We start from the raw sequence: 25484 nt of genomic DNA, 5'->3' as shown, positions 1-25484 counted from the left end.
GGGGTGGGGATTTCCAGGAATTGGGCCACTGCCCACTTTTTGATCCTTATGGTTGGTCTTGGAATTGTCATGGCGCCTGTGGGTGTGTCATTCAGCTTGTTGATGTGTTACATACACTGTATGTGAGCATACACTGAGGCTCAGGGTCTACTGGAAGTTGACTTGTCCGACTTATCTGCCATCTTGGACCCATTTGGTTGTAATCAGTTTATGTCATGTCCTCAGGCTATGTCATTCAAGGTTGTGCCCTGCCCCCTCCCCTCCTGTTTCATCCCCATCTCACAGACTGCTGAGCCTCCCCAAATTCTCAAAGCTGCTCCCCAAACGGGTTGCTGCTGCTCAGAGCAAATCATCTCCTCCTTCCTGGCAGATTACACACACTAAGAGGGGTGTGTGTGTGTGTGTGTGTGTGTGTGTGTGTGTGTGTGTGTGTGTGTGTGTGTGTGTGTGTGTGTGGTTTTGTGGCTTCTCAGGCAATCCACAAATCTGTATTTACCCTCCCCTGTGGAGTGTGCCTGGCTGAGGGATCTAAACACTGATGGGTAAAAGTCCCCTCTTCCAGGAAGCCTTCTCTGAACTCACCAGGCAGAGCTCCTGTTCGTCCTCTGGGTCCTTTAGGCCCTGGGCACAGTTTTCCTGGCACTGATTAGGTGGGCCTGCGGTGTGTCCTCAGCTCTGTCCCACCCACCTTAGGAACCTCCCAGGCTAGGCCTGGGGCTGGTCCTCGCCAGGGCCCCATCATCTTCCCCATGAAGAGGTGTTTATAGAATAAATACCCATGTACCTGCCAACTTTAAACAGTCTGTGTGTGGAAGGGGAGATGCCTTTCGGAGAAGCTGCCTGGAGGAGGTGCCTTTTGGGTTGGGCTTTGACAGAATGGATTTTCTCCAGGCAGAAAAGGAGAGGGAGGGAATTCTCGAAAGAGATAACAACATAAACAAAGACCCAGAGGTGGAGAGGAACACAGATTAGGTAATCTGGCTGATGTGGCCAGAGCAGAGAGTGTTTGAACCGGTGGAGGGAAGTGAAGCTGGGCTGGGCCAGGTGGTGCAGGGCATCTGATGCCTAAAGATCTGGAACTTTGTCCCAAGGACCATAGGAAGCCATGGGAGGGTTTTAGGTGAGGGAGGGCCAGACTCAAACAGAAGGTGACAATAGTGAAAGCTGCTCAGAGTGAGAAGGTGGCTTGAGGTCCAGATGGGAGAGGATGAAGGGCTGGTGCAGGTAGGGGGCTGTGTGAATGGGGAGCAGGGTTGCATGGCAGGAGAAGGGGAGAAAAGAGGCTATGCTGATGCTCTGTCCTGGGGGATCAGGGTGGACTGGGGCCTGACAGGGTGAGGGACAGGTCTGGGCAGAGGTGCTGCATCTAGTGGCCTGGGGAACATCCAAGGGGACATCCATTAGTTGGTGGCTCTACTCACAGGGCTTGGTCTCAGGGTAGAACCAGGAGTGGAGCCAGAGCTTGGAACCATCTCCATGAAGGTGATGCCTGAAGCCTCCAAGAGAACGTGGTGGCTCAGAGCCTGGGCAACCAGAGGTGTGGGCAAAGGTGACATTCAGGTGACTAGGCTAGGAGGACCAGCCCTCAGAGAGGAAGGAGGGCCAACAGATCAGGAGGGCATGGGGGCAGGGAGAGGAAAGGCTGCTCTGGGCAGAGCTGCGAGATGAGGGTCAAGAAAGAGCTGTTGAACTTGAAGAGATGGAAGGCTTTTTTTTGTTTGTTTGGCTGCATTGGGTCTTTTTTTTGTTGTTTTTGCGGTACGCGGGCCTCTCACTGTTGTGGCCTCTCCCGTTGCGGAGCACAGGCTCCGGACGCGCGGGCTCAGCAGCCATGGCTCATGGGCCCAACCGCTCCGCGGCATGTGGGATCTTCCCGAACCAGGGCAAGAACGCGCGTCCCCTGCATCGGCAGGCGGACTCTCAACCACTGCGCCACCAGGGAAGCCCTGCATTGGGCCTTTGTTGCTGCATGCGGGCTTTCTCTAGTTGTGGTGATCAGGGGCTACTCTCGTTACAGTGCATGGGCTTCTCATTGTGGTGGCTTCTCTTTGTGCAGAGCATGGGCTGTAGGCGCGCAGGCTTCAGTAGTTGTGGCGTGTGGGCTCAGTAGTTGTGGCGCACGGGCTTATGGGATGATCCCAGTGTCTGGGATCTTCCCAGACCAGGGCTCGAACCCGTGTCCCCTGCATTGGCAGGAGGATTCTTAACCGCCGTGCCACCAGGGAAGCCCCAGAAGGAGGGCTTCTGTCAAGAGAAGGCCCAGGAGAAGACAGAGGCTCTAAAGGAGAAGAGGATGAGGAAGGGGTACCACTGCTTGGACTAGTGGCCCAGAGAGGGGACCTGTTGTCTTCCCAGGGGAGGTAAGGCACCTCCTGGAAAGGTTTTGGAATTAGGAATTCACAGATGCCCCCAAACTTGGAATGATGAACCTTCGGCATCATGGAATTGTGGAACCCCCTGTTTCTTAGAATTCTCCAGCAGGAGTGTGGCCAGTGATTTCTGGTTTTAGCTGAATCTGCTGTTTCTTCTTCTCACGCCAGTGCCTGTTCATTTACTGAGCACTTATTGTATGCCAGTCTCTGCAGGCACCAAGATGGGCTCTGTCCCTACACAACCTAGCGAGGGAACCAAATAATGAGTACAACAACCCAAGAAGAAACACAATCATGTCAAAACAAAACACAAACGGAAACAAACTCTGATAGGACCTAGAAAGAGAGAGAATAGGAGGCAGTGTTTGAGAATTACAGGGTGGAGTGGGTGAGCACTGCTTAGATGGGTGGCCGGGAAGGGCCTTTCTGAGGAGATGACATCTGAGCTGAGACCTGAATGACTGAGAAGCAAGGGAACAGCATTCCAGGTAAAGGGAGCAGGAAGTGCAAAGGCCCTGGGGCAGGACTGTACCAGGTGAGCAGGAGAAGCCTGTGTAGCTGGAGCAGAGTGAATGAGGGTGAAAGTGAAGGAAGTTGGGATGAGGGAAGGGAGAGTGGGGAGGGGGTTTATGCAGGGCCTTGTGGGAAGAGGGAGGAGTTTGGATTTTATCTTGATGGCAATAGGGAGCCGTCAAATACTCACTCCCTCTTACACACATACACACTCATATCTTTATCCTCAGGATCTCTCTTCTCCTCCCTTCCCATGGCTGCCCATCTTTATCCTCCAGGTTTCATCTCCAACATTACCTCTTCCAAGAGGTCTCTCCCAGACACCCCAGATAAGCAGATTCCCTCCGCTACCTCTATAACTGCCCCCTAAACTCCTCTTTGTATGCACACAGAATTCCATAATTTCCAAGCTGTGATCTTGCCTTATCCCCTGAACTCAGAGAAGGCAGGGATCTGTTCTCCATCCACCCTGGTGCCTGGAAGGATGCCTGGCATGCCATAGATGCCCAATGAATTTGTTAGGGCTTTTGTATGCTTCTGCTTACTCACCTAATGACACAGGGGCAGCTATTAACAGGAGGCCAGGGATTTTCTCTGTCTGCTTCCCTGCTGAGCTCCAGTGCCTAGAACAGTGTCTGGTCCACAGTAGGCTGTCAACACGTGTTTGTTGATTGACTTTACAAACAACCCTGAAGTTTCTCAGAAGCATGATGGGAATAAGAATGTCCCACCTCCTACCTCACAGGATATCTGTGGTCTGCGATGGGAGATGGAGCCCCTGTCCTCAGCGAGACCTCAGTCTGATGGCAGAAATTCGTTTTCATCCTCCTTGGGACCTCTGCTTTCTAGGAGCCCATCGTCTGAAAGGGGAGACAGCCCAGTCTGCTGGTTGTGGCCACCGGAACCCAACTCCCAGCTCTCGGAGTCTACTCTGTGCCAGGCCAGGCTGAGGGCTGTTCATGTACCGTGTCCTTTAAAAATAGCCCCTGCCTCTGCCATTTTACAGATGCGAATACTGAGGCCAGGAAAAGGCGAGGGCCTACCTCTGCCCCCCAGCCCCATCCCTCACCTGGTCCCTTTCTGTGCAGGCAGGTTTCCCAGCCAGCACTCGGCAGGCTGCTTCCTCCCGACACTTGTCTTAGCCCACTTCCTCAGAAAGGCCATTTCTGGCCCCCAACTGCCCCCCTCCCCGCCAAGCTACTCCCACAGTGGGCCACTAGGTATTTATTGCGCTTTTCTCTCATGGGCCCTCAGGGAGGGCGAGGGGGCGACGTTTGCGGGGCTGGACGCGAGCCTCAGTTTCCCCGCTCGTCCCTGGTGGAAGGGAGGGGTTGGTCCCAAGGCCGCGGCCGCGGTCGCGGGGGTGCACGGGGTGGGTGGGCCGGGGGGCGGCGGCGCCACCTTAAGGCGGCTCTGCCCGCGGCTCCCGGCCGAGCCCCGCCGGAGGGAGGCGGCTCTGCGCGGGGCCCGTCGCCCGCGCCTCTGAAACCGGCCGCTGCTCGCCCGACCTTCTGCGCCGGCCTCGCGCCCCCAGCCCGGCAGGGGCCTCGGCGCCCCTCAGTCCCCGCGACCCCGCGCGCTCGCTCGGGGGGCGGGGGACTCCGGGGTCCCCTGCCCCACGCCGCTGCCCCCTTATTTCTCGGGCAGCCCCCCACCCCAGCCTCTCCCCCATCCCGCCGCCGCCGCCTCTCCGCCCCCGTCCCCATATCGTCAAGCTCAGGCGGCGTGGGAGGGGGGGCCTCTCGAATCGACAGGATGTACCCCCAGGGAAGGCACCCGGTGAGTGGGGGGCCGGGCTGCGGGGGGTAGGGAGGGTCGCGCGTCCGGGAACTCAGACCCCGGCTTCCCACCCCCAGACCCCGCTTCAGTCCGGCCAGCCCTTCAAGTTCTCAATCTTGGAGATCTGCGACCGCATCAAAGAAGAATTCCAGTTTCTTCAGGCTCAGTACCACAGGTGAGGGGGGGCGGGGGCGTCCCGCCCCAGGGGCCCCGGGATCTCACCCGGGGGCTCACCTGGGGGCGAAGGGCGGGGCCCGCTGGGGCGAAGGGGCGGGGCCTCCAGCGTGCAGGGGGGAGGGAGGGGCCCCAGGGGCGTGGGGAGGGAGGGCTTCCAGGTAGAATCGCAGGTGAGGAGGACGGATGGTCCAGTGCTGGGACATTTTGAGCCTGGGAAGGGATGGGGTGGGCCTGGGGGCGGGAGGTGGGGGTGTGTGTGTGAGGAAGTGGGGCGGGGGAGAGCCAATCCCATCGCTTTGGAAACTGGCCCAGAAGGGGTCCGTGGGTGTCCCTGCTGCGGGGGCAGGGAGAGTGGGATCCCGATGCCCCGTCTCCTTCCCAGCCTCAAGCTGGAGTGTGAGAAGTTGGCCAGTGAGAAGACAGAAATGCAGCGACATTATGTCATGGTAAGGCGGGTTGTCAAAACGGGGCGGGGGGGGTGGGGGAGAGTGGGGAAGAGAGCTTGGCTGTGAGTGAAAACACGTGGGGTGTGAATCCCGACTCCAGTACCACTCTGGGGCAAGTCCCCGGCCTGCTCTGGGCCTCATTTTCCCTCATCTGTAAAGTGGGCAGCTTGGGATTCCAGGCTGTCTCCCAGGGCCCTCCCAGCTCTTAAGAACAATAAGGCAAGGATGCCCACTTTCCTCATGAGCATCTCTGAGGGGCTAGGGTATCTGGGTACTGCCCCCCTCCCCCACTCCCGTGGGGAGAATGAAGGGGGTTCCTGCTTTCTTCTCTGGGCTCCCCCTCTGGGCCCCCAAGGAGCTGGGAGGCTCTGGGTCCTGCTGTGATCCCCCCCAGTCTGGGGGCTGTTGGAAGACCCAGCGTCACCCAGAGCAGCTGGACATCCATGGGCACGGTGGACATTGCCAGACAGCTTTTCCTTTGCAGTACTATGAAATGTCCTACGGGCTCAACATTGAAATGCATAAGCAGGTAACTGTGTGTTGGGGGTAAGGGTGTCCAGTGGCGGGGGTGGGGTGGGGATGGAAGTTGTGAGAGGGACCCGTCGCTCCCTCTGCTCCAGGGAACAGAGGTCTTATCCTGAAATCTCTGGGATCAGGGGGCCAGATTTCAGCCTCATGAAAGGAAAATGAACTTCTGGAGACCTTGTCTACGAGAGAGTCGGGCAGTGGACAGGGACCAGGCATCCCTGTCAAGGAAGGCTCATAGCAGAAGCCAGCAGCCAGGTCAGCCAGGCTGGGGTGGGCCTTCTGTCCCAGGAGGGGGACAAACGGACAGTCTTAGAGGTCCCTTTCAGATCAGCATGTCTGACATTTGGAGATGGATCCTGAGAGTCTGAGATGGACCCCAAGGTTCTGTCGCTGTTTTGAATGTTCTGAGATTAACCCTAATGATCTGAGGTTCTGAGATTGTCCTCAGCTTCTGAGTGTGATCTCAAGGTTCTGAGTTAGACCTGAAGGTTCTGCAATTGACTTCAGTTGCTCAAGATTAACCCCCAGATCCTGAGCTCAAGATTTTCTGATGGTTTCTAAGGGCAGGCGAGGATTCTACCACCCATGCACCCTGATGTTTTCTAAGGAGATGAAAGGGACCCCAAGATCCTGAGGTTGAAGGAATTTTGGATTTTGTCCATCCAAATATTAGAATAAATGGGCAGAACCTAGGGTCTTTCTGGTGGGTGGGAAGAAGTAGGGGTACACTGGGAGTGCCTGGGGGCACCTGCCTTGGCGTGCTTTTCTGGGTCTGGGGGCTCTGTTGCATCTGGTGTAGGTGACGGGGGGCTTGTATGCCTGGAGCGTGGTGTGGTCCCATGGGTGCATGAGATAGATCCCCTTATAGGATGGAGGGTAAGGGGTAGGGTACCGGCCCCAGGAGCCTTCGTTCCACCCTCCTGGTAGCAGATGGAAGACACAAACCTCACCCAGATACACACAGCACCCAGCACTCCTGTAACTGAGGCAGAGACAAAGCACAGGCTGACAAAACACCCCCTTACCCACCCACATGCTTCCCCTCTGTTCAGCCTCTATTGGCGTCCCCGGCCCAGCCCCGGTCCCAGGTGAAACCTACAAGTAAACCCACACTCTTCGTATCCTATCTCTATCCTCTGACACCAAATATTTCGCTTTTGCCACACCGAGTTCTCCAGCTCTGACACCAGCTGGGTGTCCTACACTTCTGCTCAATCCTAACACACTACCCAGAGTCAGTGTAGACCCCACAGGTTCAGGATCAGCTCCCCAGGACTGCCCCCACTTCAGATGCCTATCGCAAGTCCAGACCTCCTGGGCTTCTGACCCACCAGCTATACATCAAGGTTCCCGCGACCCACTCCTTGGTCTGATAATTTGCTATAATGGCTCACAGAACTTGGGAAAGCTCTTACTATCACCCTTTCATGATAAAGGATATAACTCAGGAACAGCCAGATGGAAGGGATACACAGGGCAAGGTATGGAGAAGGGCATGGAGCTTCCGTGCCCGCTCCGGGCGCCCCCTCCCTGCACCTCCCATGTGTCCACCCACCAGAAGCTCTGGAAACCACTTCAGTTAGGCGTTTTTAGGGAGGCTTCATTACCTAGGCACGATTGATTTCACCACTGGCCACTGGTGATTGACTCAATCTCCAGCTCCTCTTGACTCCCCGGCGGTCGGAGTTGGGGGTGGGATTGAAAGTTCCATCCCTCTTAATAAACTCACGTGCAGGTGAAACGGGCTTATTGTGAATAACAGAAGATGCTCCTCTTGCCTCTAATACTCAGAAGTCTCTAGGGGTTTAGGAGCTCTGTGCCAGGAACTGAGGCAAAGACCAAATATATATTTCTTTCTTTTTTTTTAACTTTTTATTTTATGTTGGACTATAGTTGATTAACAATGTTGTGTTCATTTCAGGTGTACAACAAAGTGATTCAGTTATACAATATGCATGTATCTATTCTTTTTCAAATTCTTTTCCCCCAAATGTATATTTCTTATATCACAGCATCACACCCCTGAGTGTGGTGCTCTGGGATCGCCCCTGACTACAGCCCCTGGGCGCAGGCACGACCCAGAGAGGGGCCATGCCCGAGAGAGACCTGGGCCCAGCCAGGGCTCAAACTCAAAGTTTCTCGGGGTCACAGTCTGCGCTGGGTGGCTGCGCAGCTGCTTTCTGGAAATCTCTGTTGAGTGGGTCTGGCGGGTGGTGGATCTGTCTGTCCTGTCTTCCGGCTCAAGGCTGCCCTGGACATCAGGTGGACGGTGTCCTCGCCAGGCTCTCAGTCTGTCCCGGAGCCCGTGCCCTACACTTGCAGCTGCGGGTGACAAGCCCCTCACCCCAAGCTTTGCAAAGGCTTGTTATGCCCTGGAGTGGAGGTTCTGGATTGACAGCCTCCCCTCCAAGCCTCCTCCCCATTGCTTCCTGCCAGGCTGAGATTGTGAAGCGCCTCAGTGGTATCTGTGCTCAGATTATCCCCTTCCTGACGCAGGAGGTGAGTGGGCTTGGTGGGGGGGATGGGGAGCGGAGCTGGAAGAAGGGTGGGGGAGGGGGTCTGGCTGGATGCCACAGGCACTGGTTCTGCTGGGTGGCCTGGGGCCCTGGGCACTGGCTGGGCTGGGGCCTTAGGGATGGAGGGGGAGTGTTGGCTGAGGGGGAGGAGGGGGGGCTCAAGCCTACAGCCAGGCTGCCTCGGTCCAAGTCCTGGCTGTGTGGCCTTGGGCTAGTGGCTTGCCCTCTCTGTGCCTCTGTCATGAAATTTAGAGCAGTTGATACATACAAGGTGGTGAAGATGATGCTGGGTGCTTAGTAAATATCCAATAAAAATTAGTCCTTAGCACTTTGTCCTTACATTATGTTGAGTGAAATCAGCCAGTCACAAAAGGACAAATACTGTCTGATTCCACTCATAGGAGGTGCCTAGAGTCATCACATCCATAGAGACAGGAAGTAGATGGTGGGGGCCAGGGGCTGGGGGAGGGGGGTTGGGAGTCAATGTTTCCTGGGGACGGAGTTTCCTTTTGGGAAGATGAGAAAGTTCTGGAGATGGATGGTGGGGCTGGTCGCAGGACAGTGTGAATGTGCTTAATGCCACTGAGCTGTGCACTTAAAGATGGTTAAAAGGGTAACTCTTACGTATTTGTAACCACAATAGTACAAAAAGGTGGAACAGGGCAGATAAAACTATAGAGTATGAGCACTTCATTGAAACTTAAAAAAATAAAGTTAGCCCTTGTGCGAATGCCCCAAGTTATTCAGGACCTTTGCATCCCCTGTTCCTGCTTCCATCTGGAGTATCCTGTCTCCAGAGAGACAAGAGGACGGATTCTGACACAGGGTGGATACAAGGGGGCCCTCACTGTGTTGGGGACCAAAAAAGGGAAAGGTTCTCCTCTTGGTTTGGACCTCATTGAATCTGAGGTTTCTGGGCTCTTGGGATGGAGTGAGATTCTCTCTGGTCTCAGACTTAGAGATGGTGTCTGAAAGCCCAGGATGGGGACAAGGTGGCCCGGAGTGAGAAAGGCCAAAACCACAGGAAACAGGGTAAAAAGACTTTAGGAAGGAGTGAATTAAGACACATGGGTGCCCCAGCAAATTCCATGCTTCTAGACTAGGAGTCAGCAAAGTACAGCCCGAGGGCCAAGTTACTGGCTCTTCACTTGTTTTGTAAATAAAGTTTTATTGGCACACAGCCATGCCCACTCATGGCCTTATTGTCTATGGCAGCTTTCCGCATAAAATGGCAGAGTTGTGGAGTTTCCATAGAGACCCTCTGGCCTGCAAAACTGAAAATATTGACTCTCTGGCCCTTTACAGTCAAAATGTACTAATCCATGGCCTGGACACACTCTGACAGGCATGACCTGTACAGGAGCGCCTGGTTAGCATCCTGACACCTCCTTAGTGGTGTCATGCAGCCCAAATCCCCATCCTGGGTAGTTGCAGGTGCACAAGTGGCCTTAGAGCACACACAGGAGCAACCAGCCATGTGTGGCCATTTACATTTGTATTAATTTATATTTCTTTTAAAATGTATTACATTAAATTTACATGTAAATTTCTATTAAATTAAATTAAAGGAGGCATCCCGTTCCCAGTTGCACCAGCCACATATCAAGTGCCCATGGCCACATGTGGCTTCCGTATCCAACAGTGCAGACTGAGGACATTTTATCACTGCAGGAAGGTGGGGAGAGGAAGGAAGGAGGGTGGGATGAGGGTGGGGTGTACGGGGCCTCTACAGGCTGCCAGTTTGTATTTTGTGACCTGGGTGGTTGGTACTCGGGTACTGATTTGTACAGTGGTTCTTTACTGGGGGTGACTCTGCCCCCAGGGGACACTGGGTGATGTTGGGGACATTTGTGGTCATCACCCCTGGGGGTGCTCCTGGCATCGAGTGAGTGGGGGGCTGAGGATGCTGCTCCACACCCCACAGTGCCTGGGACGAACGCCCACAGAGGGTGACCCGGCCCCCATGTAAGCAGTGCCGAGGGAGGGACCCTGATATATAAACCCCGATTTCTAATTATTAGTTTGAACTGCACTTAAATGCTTTGTTTCTTTGTCTGTCTGTTTCATGATTTTGAAAGGAAAGGGAGAGAGGGAGAGAAAGAAACTACAAAGAGCAAGCGAGAAAAGGGACTTCCCTGGCGGTCCAGTGGTTAGGACTCCACGCTCCCATGGCAGGGGGCACGGGTTCGATCCCTGGTCAGGGAACTAAGATCCCGACGCCAAAAAAAAAAAAGTGAGAGAAGAAGAGGGGCCCCGGAGGGCATGGCCTGGGAGGTGGGGTTGCCGAGCAGATGGGGGGCTCTCCTGAGCGCCCTCCCCCCACCCACCCCCAGCACCAACAGCAGGTCCTGCAGGCCGTGGAGCGGGCCAAGCAGGTGACCGTGGGGGAGCTGAACAGCCTCATCGGCGTGAGTCTTCCGGCCCCCGCCCCGCCGTGGGTGGTGAAGCTGGGGGTGCCGGGTGGGCAGCTGGCCTGGGTTCTGGCCGCCCTGGAGACCTCAAGGGTGCCCCTTCTGCCTGGACCCTGCCTGTCCCGGCTCTCTCTCCATAGCCTCTTGTAGGGGGTGGTAGGGCACGGCCGGGGCCCCGCCCCCGCCCGCCCCTGGCCCACCCCCCTCCTCTCCAGCAGCAGCAGCTCCAGCCACTGTCGCACCACGCCCCCCCTGTGCCCCTCACCCCTCGCCCGGCTGGGCTGGTGGGCGGCAGTGCTACGGGGCTGCTGGCCCTGTCGGGAGCCCTGGCTGCCCAGGCTCAGCTGGCCGCGGTTGCCAAGGAGGACCGGACAGGCGTGGAGGCCGAGGGGTCCAGAGGTGAGTGGACATCACCAGATGCTGCGGGCTGGGGGCCCGCAGGGGCCCGTGGAGAGGATAGCTGGACCATCAAACTCACCAAAGGGGCTGCAGGGTCGCGGGTTCAGCTCTGTTCCCAGTGGGCTGTGTGTCCTTGGGCAAGTTCTATCCCTCTCTGAGCGTCTATCTGAATGGTGCGGGGAAGGGATTGTCCACCCCTTGCAAGGGTGTTGGAAGGAGAAGGGGGGGGTTCTGACCTGGGAAGGGGGCTTTATACACTGTGGAGGGCTCTGCGCTCTGGCACGGTGGCACAAACACCTCATTCTTTTTCCTTCTCTCTCTTCACCACGCCCCCGCCTGTCAGTGGAGAGAGCCCCGAGCAGGGTAAGTTGAGGGGCATGGGGGATTTGCCCTCTTATCTCACATTTGCTTTGTCTTCACATGTGGCTGAAGCTGCTTGTTCTGAGCTGATAGGGGCCTCAGAAGGAGACCGCATCCTGCTTTCACACTGTGTAGCCATTTTTTTTGGTGGGGGGGATGCCCGTAAGACTAGAGTTTTATTTATTTTAAATTTTCCATCTCTAGCGGGTTTTTGCAATTGAATAAATGAATGCATGCTCGGGTAGCATTCCATCCATCCCTCCATCATTAATTTATCCCTCATCCACTCCATTTTATCATTTACAAGAGTGCTGACCAATAGAAATATCATGTGAGCCCCGTAGGTAATTTTTTTAAACTTGTTTAATTTTTTTTTTTTTTTTTTTTTTTTTTGCGGTACGTGGGCCTCTCACTGCTGTGGCCTCTCCCGTTGCAGAGCACAGGCTCCGGACGCGCAGGCCCAGCGGCCATGGCTCACGGGCCCAGCCACTCCGCGGCATGTGGGATCTTCCCGGACCGGGTCATGAACCTGTGTCCCCTGCATCGGTGGCGGACTCTCAACCACTGTGCCACTAGGGAAGCCCTAAACTTGTTTAATTTTGAAATCATTACAGATGCCCAGGAGGTTGCAAAGAAATGTACAAGGAGGTCCCATGCACCCCTCACCCAATGATAACATCTTGCAAAACTAAAATACCATATCAAAGCCAGGAAACAGACATGGGTGCAACCCACAGGGCTTATTCCCACTTCACGGTTTTACATGTACTCGTGTGTGTGTGTGTGTGTGTGTGTGTGTGTGTGTTTATGCAGCTTCAGTCACACGTTTAGCTTTGTGTAAACATCACTGTAAATTTTCTAGTAGGCACATTAAAAAAGTTTGGGCTTCCCTGGTGGCGCAGTGGTTGAGAGTCCGCCTGCCGATGCAGGGGACATGGGTTCGTGCCCCGGTCCGCGAAGATCCCACATGCCGCGGAGCGGCTGGGCCCGTGAGCCATGGCCGCTGAGCCTGCGCGTCCGGAGCCTGTGCTCCGCAACGGGAGAGGCCACAACAGTGAGAGGCCTGCATACCGCGCAAAAAAAAAAAAAAAAAAAAAAAAAAGTTAATGAGGTGAAATGAATTTCAATAGTAAATTTTATTTAACACAATGCATCTAAAATATTTCAACCTGTAATCAACATAAAACAGTCTGTTTTTTTGTTTTTTGGGTGTTTTTTTTTGGAGCAGAGAAAGGTTTATTGCAGGGTCATGCAAGGAGACCTGCAAGGTTGGCTCATGCCCCCCACAAAACCCAAACTCCCAACATAAAACAGTTTTAATGGGATCTTTTCCGTTCTTTTTATTGTATTATGCCTCCAAGATCCGAATGCATTTTGCACTTAGAGCTCATCTCAGTTCACATTAGTGCCCCCCCCCAGGGGACCCTGGGCGATGTCTAGGGACATTTGTGGTTGTCATGACCCCACTGAGTCTGCCCTCGGAAGGTCCCTTTTCCCAGATGGGAAGCTTGAGGCACAGATCCTAATAACAGTGATGGGGATCCTTGGTTTTGGCTGGACCAGGACGCAGTCTGGGGCCCTGTGTCTCTGCAGAGTGCATCCCCCTCACCCCCAGAGAGTGTGGCGGAAGAGGAGCGACCCAGCGGCCCGGGTGGCAATGGGAAGCAGAGAGCGGAGGAGAAGGATCTGTCGGGACCTTATGTGAGTCGGGGGCACACATGGACTGGGGTGGGCAGACAGTGTGGGAGGCGGACCAGCCTGAGAGATTGATTGCCCCTGTGGGTCAGGAGCTGGGAAGGAGGTAAGGATGCCTCCTGGTCTCTGGCTCTTCCCCCACTGCACAGAGGAGTAAAGTGAGGCCACACAGCACCTCCTGGGCACTCAGCTCCATCTCCTCCATTGAAGGATTCCCCCCTCTCCCCGGCCTCCCTTGTACTTGAGCAAATGAACCAAACCACAGAATCCCAGTCAAACCCTCCTGAAGAGATGTAAGGGGCATGGAGGCAGGAGCATGGCCAGGGTGAGCTCTCTCCCCCCTGTCCCCCCAGGAGAGTGATGAGGACAAGAGCGATTACAACCTGGTGGTGGACGAGGTGAGTCGGGGTCCAGCCTCCTCCCACTCTGACCTCAGGACTAGGAGGTCTGGGCACAGAGCAGGCAGTGGGTTATCCGGGGATTTGGGGGACCCAGAGGGAGTGGGTGTCCTGGTGTTCCCCTCTCTATGGGATGGCTGGGATGGGGATGGCACGGGGCCAGGGGAAGTAGGAGAAACTGGGGCACCCCAGGCTGACCTCCTCTCCATAGCACAGGTGGGGAAACTGAGACCCAGAGAACCCTGGATGTGGGCAACGGAAGCGGCTTCAAGCCCTGGCTCACCGTGTCACTTTGAGAGAGTGACACCCCCTTCCCCGGCCTCACTTTTCCCCATCTGTTCAATGAGGGAAAACAAAACCAAGCCCATATATAGTCCTTGCTATGTGTGCTTATGTCATTTAACCCATTTTACGGATGAGTCCACTGAGGCTCAGGGAGGTTTCATAATCCTCCCAAGGTGGGTCCTAGGTGCCCAGTCTAGAGGTTGGGGTAGGACACGAGCAGGGTATAGAGAGGGCCTCTCCTTCCCCTGCCACTTTACCCCGCCCCCCCCCCCCCCCCACTCATCATCACCTCCTCCAACCCAGGACCAACCCTCCGAGCCCCCCAGCCCAGCAACCACCCCATGTGGAAAGGCACCCATCTGCATCCCTGCCCGTCGGGACCTGGTGGACAGTCCAGCCTCCTTGGCCTCCAGCCTTGGCTCACCGCTCCCCAGAACCAAGGAGCTCGTCTTGGTAAGGAGTAGGGGAAGCCTTGAAACTCATTTTGTTCATCCTGGGGACCTGGAAACAGATTCTACCACATTAGATGTGGAGTGATGAGAAATGAAACAGGCTGTTGTGGTCCAGGATTTCCTTAGTGATTATTTTGCTGCCTTCCTAAAAAACACCTCTACATTAGTCCAGTAATTTTTCCTAAGTGGACTCACTCTGCGGAACCTCAGTAAATCTGAAAAGGCAACTTTGTAAATAATATTAAAAGGCAGCTCACCATCTTATGTGGAAACCAAGTATCTCTTGCAATAAATAGGAAATCTGGTGAAAATAAACACAGTGAAACTATAGAATTGCTGGCTTGGCCAGGCTGATTCCAGCCCTGGGAGTGTTAAGGCCTTGGGAACACACCAGCCCCAACCTGAGATGTGGTCCCTGCAAGAAAAGATGACCCATATCAGAACAGCTCTCTCCTTGGGCCTCCCGATGTTTAATGCCAGCCGTCAGGACCACCTGAAAGCACTCCCCCAGGCATTCTCAATTCAGCTCCTTTTGTCCCTGCCCCCAAATCTTCCCCAGACCCCTGCCCTGCCCTTACCAGGGAGACTGTGTCGGTTTCTAGGCTTCCCCTCCCAGCAGGTTGCTATGGCAACCGCCAAGGTTGGGGCTCCCATCGCATCTCTTGTGCCCTCCTCCCACTCCAAGGAGACAAAGAGGGGGAGGGGCGGCGCTGTCCTAATGGAGAAGGCCCCCCTGGTCCCCACGTTGGCACCATCCGCTCCCTGTCGTGGGTGTGTGAGTGTGGCTGTCACAAAATGTGTGACCTTGTAAAGGAAGGATAGGGCGCAGCCCACACAAGACGAGGATGTGAAGTTTCTTGAAAGGCAAAGGAAGCGATGGCAGGAAGCCGAGACAGAGCTTGTTCCTCCGTGAAGGAGGTCCGGCTTCCCCTCTCCTCCAGGGTCCCCACGGGGACAGACAGCAGTGGGGGAGCTCCTCGTGGGGAGCAAGGGGGTGCCCAGCAGTACCGGGTGAGGGTCTTGCATCTGGGAGCATACTGTGGTCTCCTACTTCGAGAGCCCATCCTAGAGTTTGTTCCTCGGCCCTGAAGGATGCGCCAGCCTCTAACTTTGTGCGTCGCCTTCTCTCGTGATCCCTGTGCGCCCACCATGCCCCAGATGTAGGAATGTTCACCGCATCCCTGACCCTGTGGTTGCCCTGTGTACCTTATCACCCGCATGCGCAGTTCTCCCAAGATTGCCCGGGTTCCCGTGGGCACGCACGTGTGTGCACCCCGTGGGGTGGATGCTCAGGCGCCCGCCTGGTGTTCCGATGCGTGCAGGGACACACCCCAGGGGAGCGGGCCCCATGCTCAGGAGGTCGGCTGTGGGGCCCGCTCCCCTGGTGTGTGTGTCCCTGCGTGAGCCCTGGCCTGCTCCAGGTGTACTCCCTCCTCCAACTCACCTTCTGCCCAGATCCTTGGGCTGCAAGGCACCAGGTGCCTGGGGGTGTTCAGTGCTGCCCTCTCTCCCCCAGAACGATCTTCCTGCCGGCACCCCTGCCTCCAAGTCCTCAGACTCCTCCCCGCCCCAGGACGCGTCCACCCCTGGGCCCAGCTCCGCCAGTCACCTCCGCCAGCTCGCGGCCAAGCCAGCACCTTCCACGGACAGTATTGGTGAGCACCTGCTGGTGCCTGCCAGGACAGGCCTCCTTTCCGGGGAGTTTGAAACAAGGGTGGGGGGTGGGGGAGGCAGGACGTGTGGATTCCAGCTGGGGCATTGCCTTGCCCTTTCCATGACTCAGAATAGACACTGCCTCACTCTGGGCCTCCGTTTCTTCATTGTCTTGGCCCAGACAAGGGAAACTGAGACCCAGAGAGGGGAAGTGACTTGCTCTGGGGCTTCAGCCCAGTGCTGGAGAGACAAGCTTTGGAGTTAGACAGGCTTGGGTTTCAGGCCAGCTTTGGACACTCACCAGCTGTGTGACCTCGGGCAAGTGATCAACCTCTCTGAGCCTCACTTTCCCCATCATTAATATGGGGATGACAGTGCTCCTCTTTTCTGTCTTATGGCCGGGCTCTGGCTGGTTCTGGAATCCCAGAAAGAAACTAGCCCTGGAACTTGCCTTCAGGGAGCTCCCAGGTGGTGGGGGAGGAGACCCAGACCCTAAAATTCCCAGCTCTGTGTGATCAGGGCTGGGGTGGAGGAAGGGACCCAAGATGGGCCAGGTTGGAGGCAAGGGGTGGAGTGGGGAGGCTCAAGGATGTTCCTGAGACGTTGCTGGACATTGAGTCTGGGTTTTGAAGGATGAGTAAGAATTCAGTAACTGAAAAAGGAAAAGGAAAGGCTTGTTGGCCAGAGGCAACAGCAGCTGTAAATGTCTGGAGATAGGACAGGGTATGGTGGATGCTGGGCCAGAGCATGAGAGCCCTGGAGCTCCCCCAAGGCAGTGGAAGGCAGGATCTGGATCCAACGTGTCTGAAGATCTGTCTTTGTCTCTTCTTAGCCCTGAGGAGTCCCCTGACCCTTTCCAGTCCCTTCACCACATCCTTCAGCCTGGGCTCCCACAGCGCCCTTAATGGGGACCTCTCTGTGCCCAGCTCCTACGTCAGCCTCCACCTGTCCCCCCAGGTCAGCGGCTCTGTGATGTATGGACGCTCCCCCATGGTGAGTCGTCAGGGTGGGAGATGCCAGGAGGTGTGAGCAGGGCCCAGGGGCTGGGGGCTGGGAGGAGAAACCAGGTCCACACCCAAAGACCAGGGAATTGGGAAACGGAGGAAAGTCCTGGCCTGGCAAGTGCATGTGGGAAGATGATCTGAGGGTCTCAGTAGCCCCACAAGCTTAATACAAATAAGCACCTGTGACTGTGGAAGAAACAACTGTGATTATGTTGCGTTAAGAGAACCAGAGAACCTCAGCCATGGGATGTGAGGGTGTGCTTCAGCCTGGTGTACAGTTGCTTGCCCTGATTTTTAAGGGACGTTGGTGATTCTGGTAGATTGTAGAGGAAGGACTACCCCAGGGAGAGGACTGGAAGTGATGTACCATGGGAAAGAGTTGAAGGAGAGGCATGAGACTCCTGAGCTGGTGCGTGGGCCCCAGAGGGCAGTACTGGGACAGATGCTTGCTAGAGTGAGCCATCCTGCAGTGGGTGTAGATGCCTCCAGAGGGAAGAAAATGCCTGTCATTGGAGTTATTCAAGGCCTGAGGCTGGGGGGGCACTTGCAAGGGGTGTTGTAGAACAGAGGTCAGCAGTGTTTTCTGTAAAGGGCCAGATGGTAAGTATTTTTGGCCTTGCAGACCAGTTGATCCCTATCACAACTACTCAACTCTGCCTTCATAGCTCAAAAGCCACCATAGACAACATACACAGTAATGGCTGTGTGCCAATAAAACTTTATTTATGAAAACAAGCAGGGGGCTGGAGTTTGCTGACCCCTGTTCTGTGCATTGGACAGAAGATTCATCAGGATCCTTCCACCTCTGGGGCCGTAGGATTCCCCAGCCAGAGACCTTGGGGTTCCCTCATGTGAAAGCCTCCCCTTTCCCATCTGTAGGATGGGTAAAGGAAAGGGCACCTCCCCTTTCTTGGGGAGGGGCTGATAAACAAATTGGGGGGTGTGTTCTCTGATAAACAGAGAGGAATATGGCAAGTGAGCACGGGAGAGGGCAGTTGTGGGTTTGAGTCATCCGCCCATGACACCCCCGTTGGCGTTTTGGCAGATGGCATTTGAGTCTCATCCACATCTCCGAGGGTCGTCCATCTCTTCCTCCCTGCCCACCATCCCCGGGGGAAAGCCGTGAGTACCAGGGTGGGGCTCCCTGCCTCCTCAGGTGCTTACATTGTGGGGTGGGTGTTGGGCTTCCCTGCTGCCTTTCCAGAAAGTCTCTTCTGTAAGATAATCGGGGCTCCCGGAGTTGCTCTCTGGAGAGAGGGTTATGTAACAAGCAAAGCCTACACTAGTGGTTCTCAGCAGGGGGTGGATTTTGTGCTTCCTTACTGCCCTCCCCTACCAACCTCAGGACATTTAGTGATGTCTGGTGACATTTTTGGTTGTCACACCCAAGTGCTTCTAGCCTCTAGTGGGTGGGGGCCCAGGGATCATACTCAACACACTACAGTGCACAGGACTGCCCCATCCCAGAGAATGACCCGGCCCCAAGATCAGTAAAACTTTCTGCCGTGACGGGAATGTTCTACACTTAACAGCTGTCCAGTCTGATTGCCATCAGCTATCTGTGGCTTTTGAGCACTTGAAATGTGGTCACTGCGACTGAGGAACTGAAATTTTAAATTTCTTTCCATTTAACTGGCCCTGTGGCTGGTGGCTGCCATTGGACTGCGTTCTCTGGAGCTCACAGGGCATCTTCCTGGATCCTCTGTTCCACGGAGATTCACTAAGTGCTTGCTTACCATGCATCAGGCCACGGCCGGACCCCTTCCTCTTCAGTATCACGCTGACCTTTGATCCTGGGGCCCCGTCCCTAAACGCATGGGGGCACAGGCAGGGGGGTGAGGGTGGGGAGGGTCCCGGCTCCCCGTGCGTCATGCCCCACCTCCCGTCCAGGGCGTACTCCTTCCATGTGTCTGCGGACGGGCAGATGCAGCCGGTGCCCTTCCCTTCTGACGCGCTGGTGGGCGCCGGCATCCCGCGGCACGCGCGGCAGCTGCACACGCTGGCGCACGGCGAGGTGGTCTGCGCGGTCACCATCAGCGGCACCACGCAGCATGTGTACACGGGCGGCAAGGGCTGTGTGAAGGTGTGGGACGTGGGCCAGCCGGGCGCCAAGACGCCAGTGGCTCAGCTGGACTGCCTGGTGAGGGCGGGGCGGAGCTTGCAGGCCAGCGGGGCGGGGCTTATAGGCCGACCCGGGCGGACCTTACAGGCCACCTAGGGGTGGGGCTATAGGCCAATGGGTGGAGTTTATAGGCCAACCAGGGTGGGGCTTGTTGGCCAGTTTGGGGCAGAGCTCTTAGGGCACCCACAGGTGGAGATTATAGCCCAACAGGGTTGGGGCTTATGGGCCAGTGAGGTGGAGCTTATGGGCCAACCAGGGGCAGGATTTATAGGCCAATGAGGGTGGAACTTACAGTCCAACAGGATTGGAGATTAACGCCAGTAGGGTGGCGCTTATAGGCCAACCAGGGGCAGAGCTTACAGGCCTACTGGGGTGGTTTTTTCAGCTGGGCTCTGGCAGGCATGGCTAAGGGTGCTACCCCACGCCCTTGCTTCTCTCCCCTCCCAGAACCGGGACAACTACATTCGTTCCTGCAAGCTGCTGCCGGACGGCCGGAGTCTGATAGTGGGTGGTGAGGCCAGCACCTTGTCCATCTGGGACCTGGCGGCCCCCACCCCTCGCATCAAGGCGGAGCTGACCTCCTCGGCGCCCGCCTGCTACGCCCTGGCCGTCAGCCCCGACGCCAAGGTCTGCTTTTCCTGCTGCAGCGACGGCAACATCGTGGTCTGGGACCTGCAGAACCAGACCATGGTCAGGTGGGTGGCCGGTGCCCTGTGACCTCGGGCAAGCCCCTGCCGTCTCCCCTTTGTGCTGTGGGAGCGGCCTGGGAGGATGCTGGAACAGCACCTCCTCCAGGATGGACACCTGGGCCCTCCTTCCTCCAGGCAATTCCAGGGCCACACGGATGGGGCCAGCTGCATCGACATTTCTGATTACGGCACTCGGCTCTGGACAGGGGGCCTGGACAACACCGTGCGCTGCTGGGACCTGCGGGAGGGCCGCCAGCTGCAGCAGCATGACTTCAGCTCCCAGGTGCCGCACGGGATCTGGCAGAAGGGGGACACAAGCTCCAGGAATCCGGCCTCCCTTCCTCTCCCCCTGAGGCACCCACTTCCAGATGCCGGGCAGCACCAAATACCTGCTCTCTGTGCCCATCTTTCTTGTCCTTGAGACAAATTCACAGACCTTCCTCTTTAATTCTTCAAAGACAGCACAGGGAAGCACAAAGGAGCTGATTTGTATCAAGCTGTGGGGCTACTAAGACCCTCAGATCATCTTCCCAGATGTTCTTGCCAAGCCATTCCTCTGTTCCTTTGTCTCTTGTGTAGCTGGTTTCTCCTGCCAGCCTTCAACCCCTTGACCCTACTGAGAGCTCTTGACCCCCTCCCCCCACCAGGACTCATCGTGGGGGAGCTGCTGACCCCAGGGGACAGATAGGAGCCGGACACAGAGAGGTCTCTATTGGGGGTGCTGTGGAAGGCCAGATTGAAGGATGTGGTGAAGGGGTTGGACAGAATCATGGGGCTCCCCAGGGCTGAGCAAAGAGTCAAGGACAGGTCTCCAGATACCCTGGACCCAGATCCTGTCTCCCATTGCCTTAGGGGCAGGTTGTGAGCTCCTTGGCCTGTTCTTTAAGACCTCTGTGCTCTAGTCTCACACACACCATGCCATGTGATACCTCTGGACCTCCCCACTTACAGTTCTCTCTGGCTGAGATGCCTTTCCTTTCCTTTCTCCCATTGGTAAACTCCTACACACCCTTCAAAACCCATCTCCAGTTTGCCCCCTCCTTGAAATCTGGTGGGCACTAGCCCCCAAACTCTTTCTTTTTTTACCTTTTCTTTAGCTTGAAGCTTCCTTTGATAGGAAAATCAGGGGTGCAGGTGGGTATAGTTGTCCATCCCGTGTCCCCAAAATTTAAATGGGTGGCATAGGTATCTGGTGATCCCATGGTGAATATCTCCCATCCCACCGGGCCCTTCTTTATACAGGAACACTTCTATATGTCCAGGAACCCGTGAAACCTTCCAGGCTTTGCTGTGAATTTATGGTTCTTTCCACACATGTCTCATTTGTCAGTAAGACTCTGAGAGGCTTAGGATGGGTCAGGGTCTTATGCCTCTCTGTGTGGCGCTGGGCATGGGGCACAGACTTATGTAGCCACCACGTACTTTCAAATCAAAGTAAAAATTGGTGTTGACAAGTGGGGAAAGTTCCAAGTTGGGAGTCAGAAGGCCTGTTCTTTGATGGACTTGCTATATGACCTTGAGCTGGATGTGGCCTCAGCTTCCCTTCCACCATCTGCTAAAGGGGAGCTACTGTCCTTGCTGACTTCGCCCCCTCCCTCCCTCCCTCCCTCCCAGAGCTGTTGTGCGTTCAGAGCAGATAATGGATATGAGGCCCCAGGGTTCCGTGTAATTCTGATTAATATTAATGATTCAACACGCAGTTGCCTGCTGTGCTCCAGGCCCAGGGCCAGCTGCTTCTCCACGCGGGAGCTGCAGCGGGAGAGTGTTGGACATCTCCCCTCCCCGCCCTGGCCCCCCAGCTCTGGGCATCCCCCCCACATCCCAAGGGGTTTTTCATCTCCTGTCTTCCCTCTTCACCCCCAGATTTTTTCCCTGGGCCACTGCCCCAACCAGGACTGGCTGGCGGTTGGCATGGAGAGCAGCAACGTGGAGATCCTGCACGTCCGAAAGCCCGAGAAATACCAGCTGCATCTTCACGAGAGCTGTGTGCTCTCCCTCAAATTTGCCTCCTGTGGTGTGTGTCTGCCGGTCTGGGGTGGGGACTCCAGGGTGCTGGGGCAGGGTTGCCAAAACACAACCACAACAAAAAAAACCCATGACAGAAAAAGAGGATCCCTGGTTTAATTTGAATCTTAGGTAAACAGCAGTCATTCCATTCTTAGTATTGCATGGGACATACTCTAAAGGACAAAGAATTAGTTAGCATAAGTAAGTAGATCCCAAGTATTTTGTGGGACATACTTACACTAAACAACACATAATTTATTAGCATAAGTATGTCCCTCAAATACGTGGGACATACTTACACTAAAAAGCAACTAATGTGTTAGTGCAGATATATCTCAAATATTGCATGGGATATACTTACACTAAATTTTTTTTTTTTTTTTTAGTATAGGTATGTCCCAAGTATTTCATGGAACTTACATATACTTAAAAAAAAACCCGAACAAACAGATAATGTACTATATGGGACCCACCGGTACTAAAAATGATGTGTGGTTGATCTCGGATTCAGATGTAACTGGGCACCCTGTTTTTATCTGGCAACGTTCTCCTGGGGCTCCCCCTTCTTGAAGGCCAGTTGGAGCCCTTTGAGGCCTTGGCTTCGGTATCTGGAATGTGGCGGGGAAGCTCGAGCATCAGCTAAGGGGCCTCCTGTCCCCCAGAGACGGGCAGAGGTGTGAGAAAGGGAGGGAGAAGAGAGGCCAGACCAGGCTGCCCCGGCTCTGCCCGCAGCCCCCAGCCCTGGCTTCCTCCAGTCTGCCCCCCGCCTGAACTCCCTGCCCTGCTTCCCCCAGGGCGGTGGTTCGTGAGCACCGGCAAAGACAACCTGCTCAATGCCTGGAGGACGCCGTACGGAGCCAGCATCTTCCAGGTACTTCGTGTCTGAGGTCCCCAGCCCCGCAGGACACCAGGTGCCCGGGGACCCCGTGGGGATTGAACAGGGAAGTGTCCCCACCAGCCACGAGCTACTAAAGCAGAGCGGTCAGCCCGAGGGCCACATCTGTGCACAGCCTGTTTTTGTTCTTAATTGTGATAAAATATATATAAAAGTTGCCAGTTTAACCATTTGTAAGCGCACAGCTCAGTGGCATTAAGCACATTCACACTGTCGCGCAGCCATCCCCACCATCCATCCCCAGAACTTTCTCATCTTCCCAAACTGAAACTCCGTCCCCATGAAACACTGACTCTCCGTCCCCTCCCCCAGCCCCTGGCCCCCACCGTCTACTTCCTGTCTCTATGGATTTGATGACTCATATGAGTGGGATCACACAAGATTTATCCTTCTGTGTCTGGCTTCTCTCACTGAGCATCATGTTCCCAAGGTCCATGAACGTTGTAGCAGGTGTCAGAATCTCCTTCCCTTTTAAGGCTAATATTCCACTGTATGGATGGACCACATTGTGTTTATCCATCACCCGTCGATGGACACTAGGGTTGTTTCCACTTTTTGGCTGCTGTGAATATTCATGTACAAGTTCTGGTGTGCATGCATGCTTTCATTTCTCCTGGGCAGATATCTTGGAGTGGAATTGCTGATAATTGTTTAATCTTTGGAGAAACGGCCAGACCGTTTTCCAAATTTTCTGTTCCCACTAGCAGAGTGTGAGAGTTCTGATTTCTCCCCCTCCTCAACAACACTTGTTCTGTTGTCTTTCTTATAGCCATCCTGCTGGATGTGGAGTGGTTTTTACATTTTTTAAAGGGTTGTAAAAGAAGAAGGAGATGATGTAACACAGACTGATTTGGTCTCTGGACGTATGGCCAGAGCGCATTTGGACTTAAATGAGCTTTCAGGTCAAAGCCTAAAAATTTACTATTGGCCCCTTTACAGAAAAAGTTTGCAGAGCGCTGGTGTAGGTCATCCTGCTGTGAGCTCAGCCCTCTGCTGTGCTGTGTGGCCTCATGCTTGTTGCACACCCTCTCTGAGCTTCCCAGGAAAGGGCAGTTCTCCTGTTCCAGAGAACCGAGGTCTCGCTCTTCCCAGGAGCATTGTGACCTGTCCAGAGGCTCAGCTCCAAAGGACCTTTCTCTGGAAAATGTGTCACTCTCCTTCCCTCCCCCCGGCTAGGCTCCCCACACTGGGCTCCCCTGAGTCCTATCTTGGGCCCAGCCTGGACCACAGATTCACCCTTGTGGGCAGTCTCCTTGCCTCTTTGCTCTGAACTTGCTGGTGGTCGGGAGCACGAACCAGACCGTGCTGGCCTTGGCCGTGCCTCACCCTCCCTTCTCTCTCCCCCTTCCCCTCCCTGTCGACAGTCCAAGGAGTCATCCTCCGTGCTGAGCTGTGACATCTCCGGGAATAACAAATACATCGTGACAGGCTCTGGGGACAAGAAGGCCACCGTGTATGAGGTGGTCTACTGAGACACCACTCTTCCTGCACCCCTGGCCCAACTCCCGAGGGAGAGGCATCCAGGACCGCCTCTCCAGTCCTACCCTGAGCACTAAATCTCATCTGCTCTCTGGCTGACCCCCTTACGTCCTCCCCTGCTGGATGTGGGTCCAGATGTGCAGGGGGACTTTGGGGAAATAAATGTATTTATCACAACCGCCTTTCTGTCTTGGGCTGAGGAGCCAGGAACCTTTGCTCTTCCTGGGCACGGTTCCGGAGGGAAGGCCACTTGCTAGCTGTGTCAGCCTCTTTTTCCTCACCTGGACATTGAAAGAATTCATTCCGCATGAAATGCTGAGGGGTCGACCACAGGAAATGGGGGTTGTCTTGGGCCGTGTGGCTTCCATTGTGCCACGTAACAAACAGCCCCCAGATCTCAGTTGGTTGAAACGATAGATGTTTATTTCTCACCCATGCCCATGTGGCGGGTGGGGCTCGACTCCAAGCAGACACTCAGGGCTCCAGGTGGAGGCTTTGCCACCTCAGTGTGTAGCTTTTGAGGCCAACGTAGCAGGGGGGCTGCTTCTACATCCTTGGCCCCAAAGCTTCACCTATGTGCTCTACTGCCAGCCTGTGGGACAGACTCACCCCAAGACCCTGCCCACGTACAGAGCGTTAGGGAATATGGTAGAGCACGAAGGTATTTGGGGTGCAGTCATGTTTCCTTTGAGACTCCGTGATAATTCCTAAGAGCCTGGCACACGGTGCCCAGCCCACCGTCAGGTGCTGAGCGGAGGTCACAGTTCCAGAGGAGGTGACAGCAAAGAGAAGAGCTAAAGGAGGAGAAACAGCCATTTGGAAGAGTGATGGAAGGATGTGCTGGGAACAGAGGGAACAGCATGTGCAAAGGCTCAGAGGTAAAGAGCTTGGCCGTTGTGGAAGTCAGGAGAGCAGGGGCGTGGGGTTTCCTCCTCAGCTTCAGATCAGGCTTAAGCAGAGAAAGCCCATGGAAATGTGAGCCAGATTTCGGGAGAGGCCGGTGGGGGTGGTAAAGCCATCAGAGCTGGGTTCTGGAAGTTCCCAGGGGCTGCCACGAGGACCATGGGTTGGGGGGGCTGGGGGGCAAAGTAGGGCTGCTGCTGGGAAACTTCTGGAGGGAGGTGGCAGGGTCGCTGCTGGAAACAGTCGTGCCCAGGGGGTTTCTGAAGGCATGGGACGGAGATAGGATAATTCTCCAGTTAAGGAGGCCAGACCCGTTGACGCCACCTGGGACACTGCTTATCCCAGAAGGATGGGGTGAGCAAATGGTGATTTCAGAGCCCTACTAAGAGGGTGGAAAAGTG

The 25484-nt window shown here is 55.3% G+C and overlaps 1 protein-coding gene across 12 annotated transcripts; it reads left to right on the top strand.

Moving 5' to 3' along the window:
• The first annotated feature begins 4351 nt into the window (after positions 1–4351).
• Positions 4352–24357, top strand: TLE2 (TLE family member 2, transcriptional corepressor). 12 transcript variants are annotated; one of them, XM_033854715.2, is made up of 20 exons: positions 4357–4664; positions 4742–4839; positions 5224–5287; positions 5772–5816; positions 8252–8314; positions 10665–10739; positions 10961–11141; positions 11485–11504; positions 13095–13202; positions 13550–13594; positions 14183–14332; positions 15848–15986; positions 16817–16977; positions 18034–18110; positions 18879–19128; positions 19558–19805; positions 19935–20082; positions 21663–21813; positions 22601–22677; positions 24066–24357. In XM_033854715.2, the coding sequence occupies exons 1-20, from the start codon at positions 4641–4643 to the stop codon at positions 24171–24173; spliced, it is 2232 nt and encodes a 743-aa protein (XP_033710606.1). In that variant the 5' UTR covers positions 4357–4640; the 3' UTR covers positions 24174–24357. The 12 variants fall into 12 exon arrangements, 11 of the variants coding, with proteins under 11 accessions (XP_033710606.1, XP_033710604.1, XP_033710607.1 ...); XM_033854713.2 differs by having other exon boundaries at positions 10958–11141; XM_073803461.1 differs by having other exon boundaries at positions 4358–4664; positions 5758–5816; positions 10958–11141.
• Positions 24358–25484: the final 1127 nt, after the last annotated feature.

This window comes from Tursiops truncatus, chromosome 3, assembly GCF_011762595.2.
Source record: "Tursiops truncatus isolate mTurTru1 chromosome 3, mTurTru1.mat.Y, whole genome shotgun sequence".
NCBI lineage: Eukaryota > Metazoa > Chordata > Mammalia > Artiodactyla > Delphinidae > Tursiops > Tursiops truncatus.
This window is presented reverse-complemented; position numbering and strand designations above follow the sequence as displayed.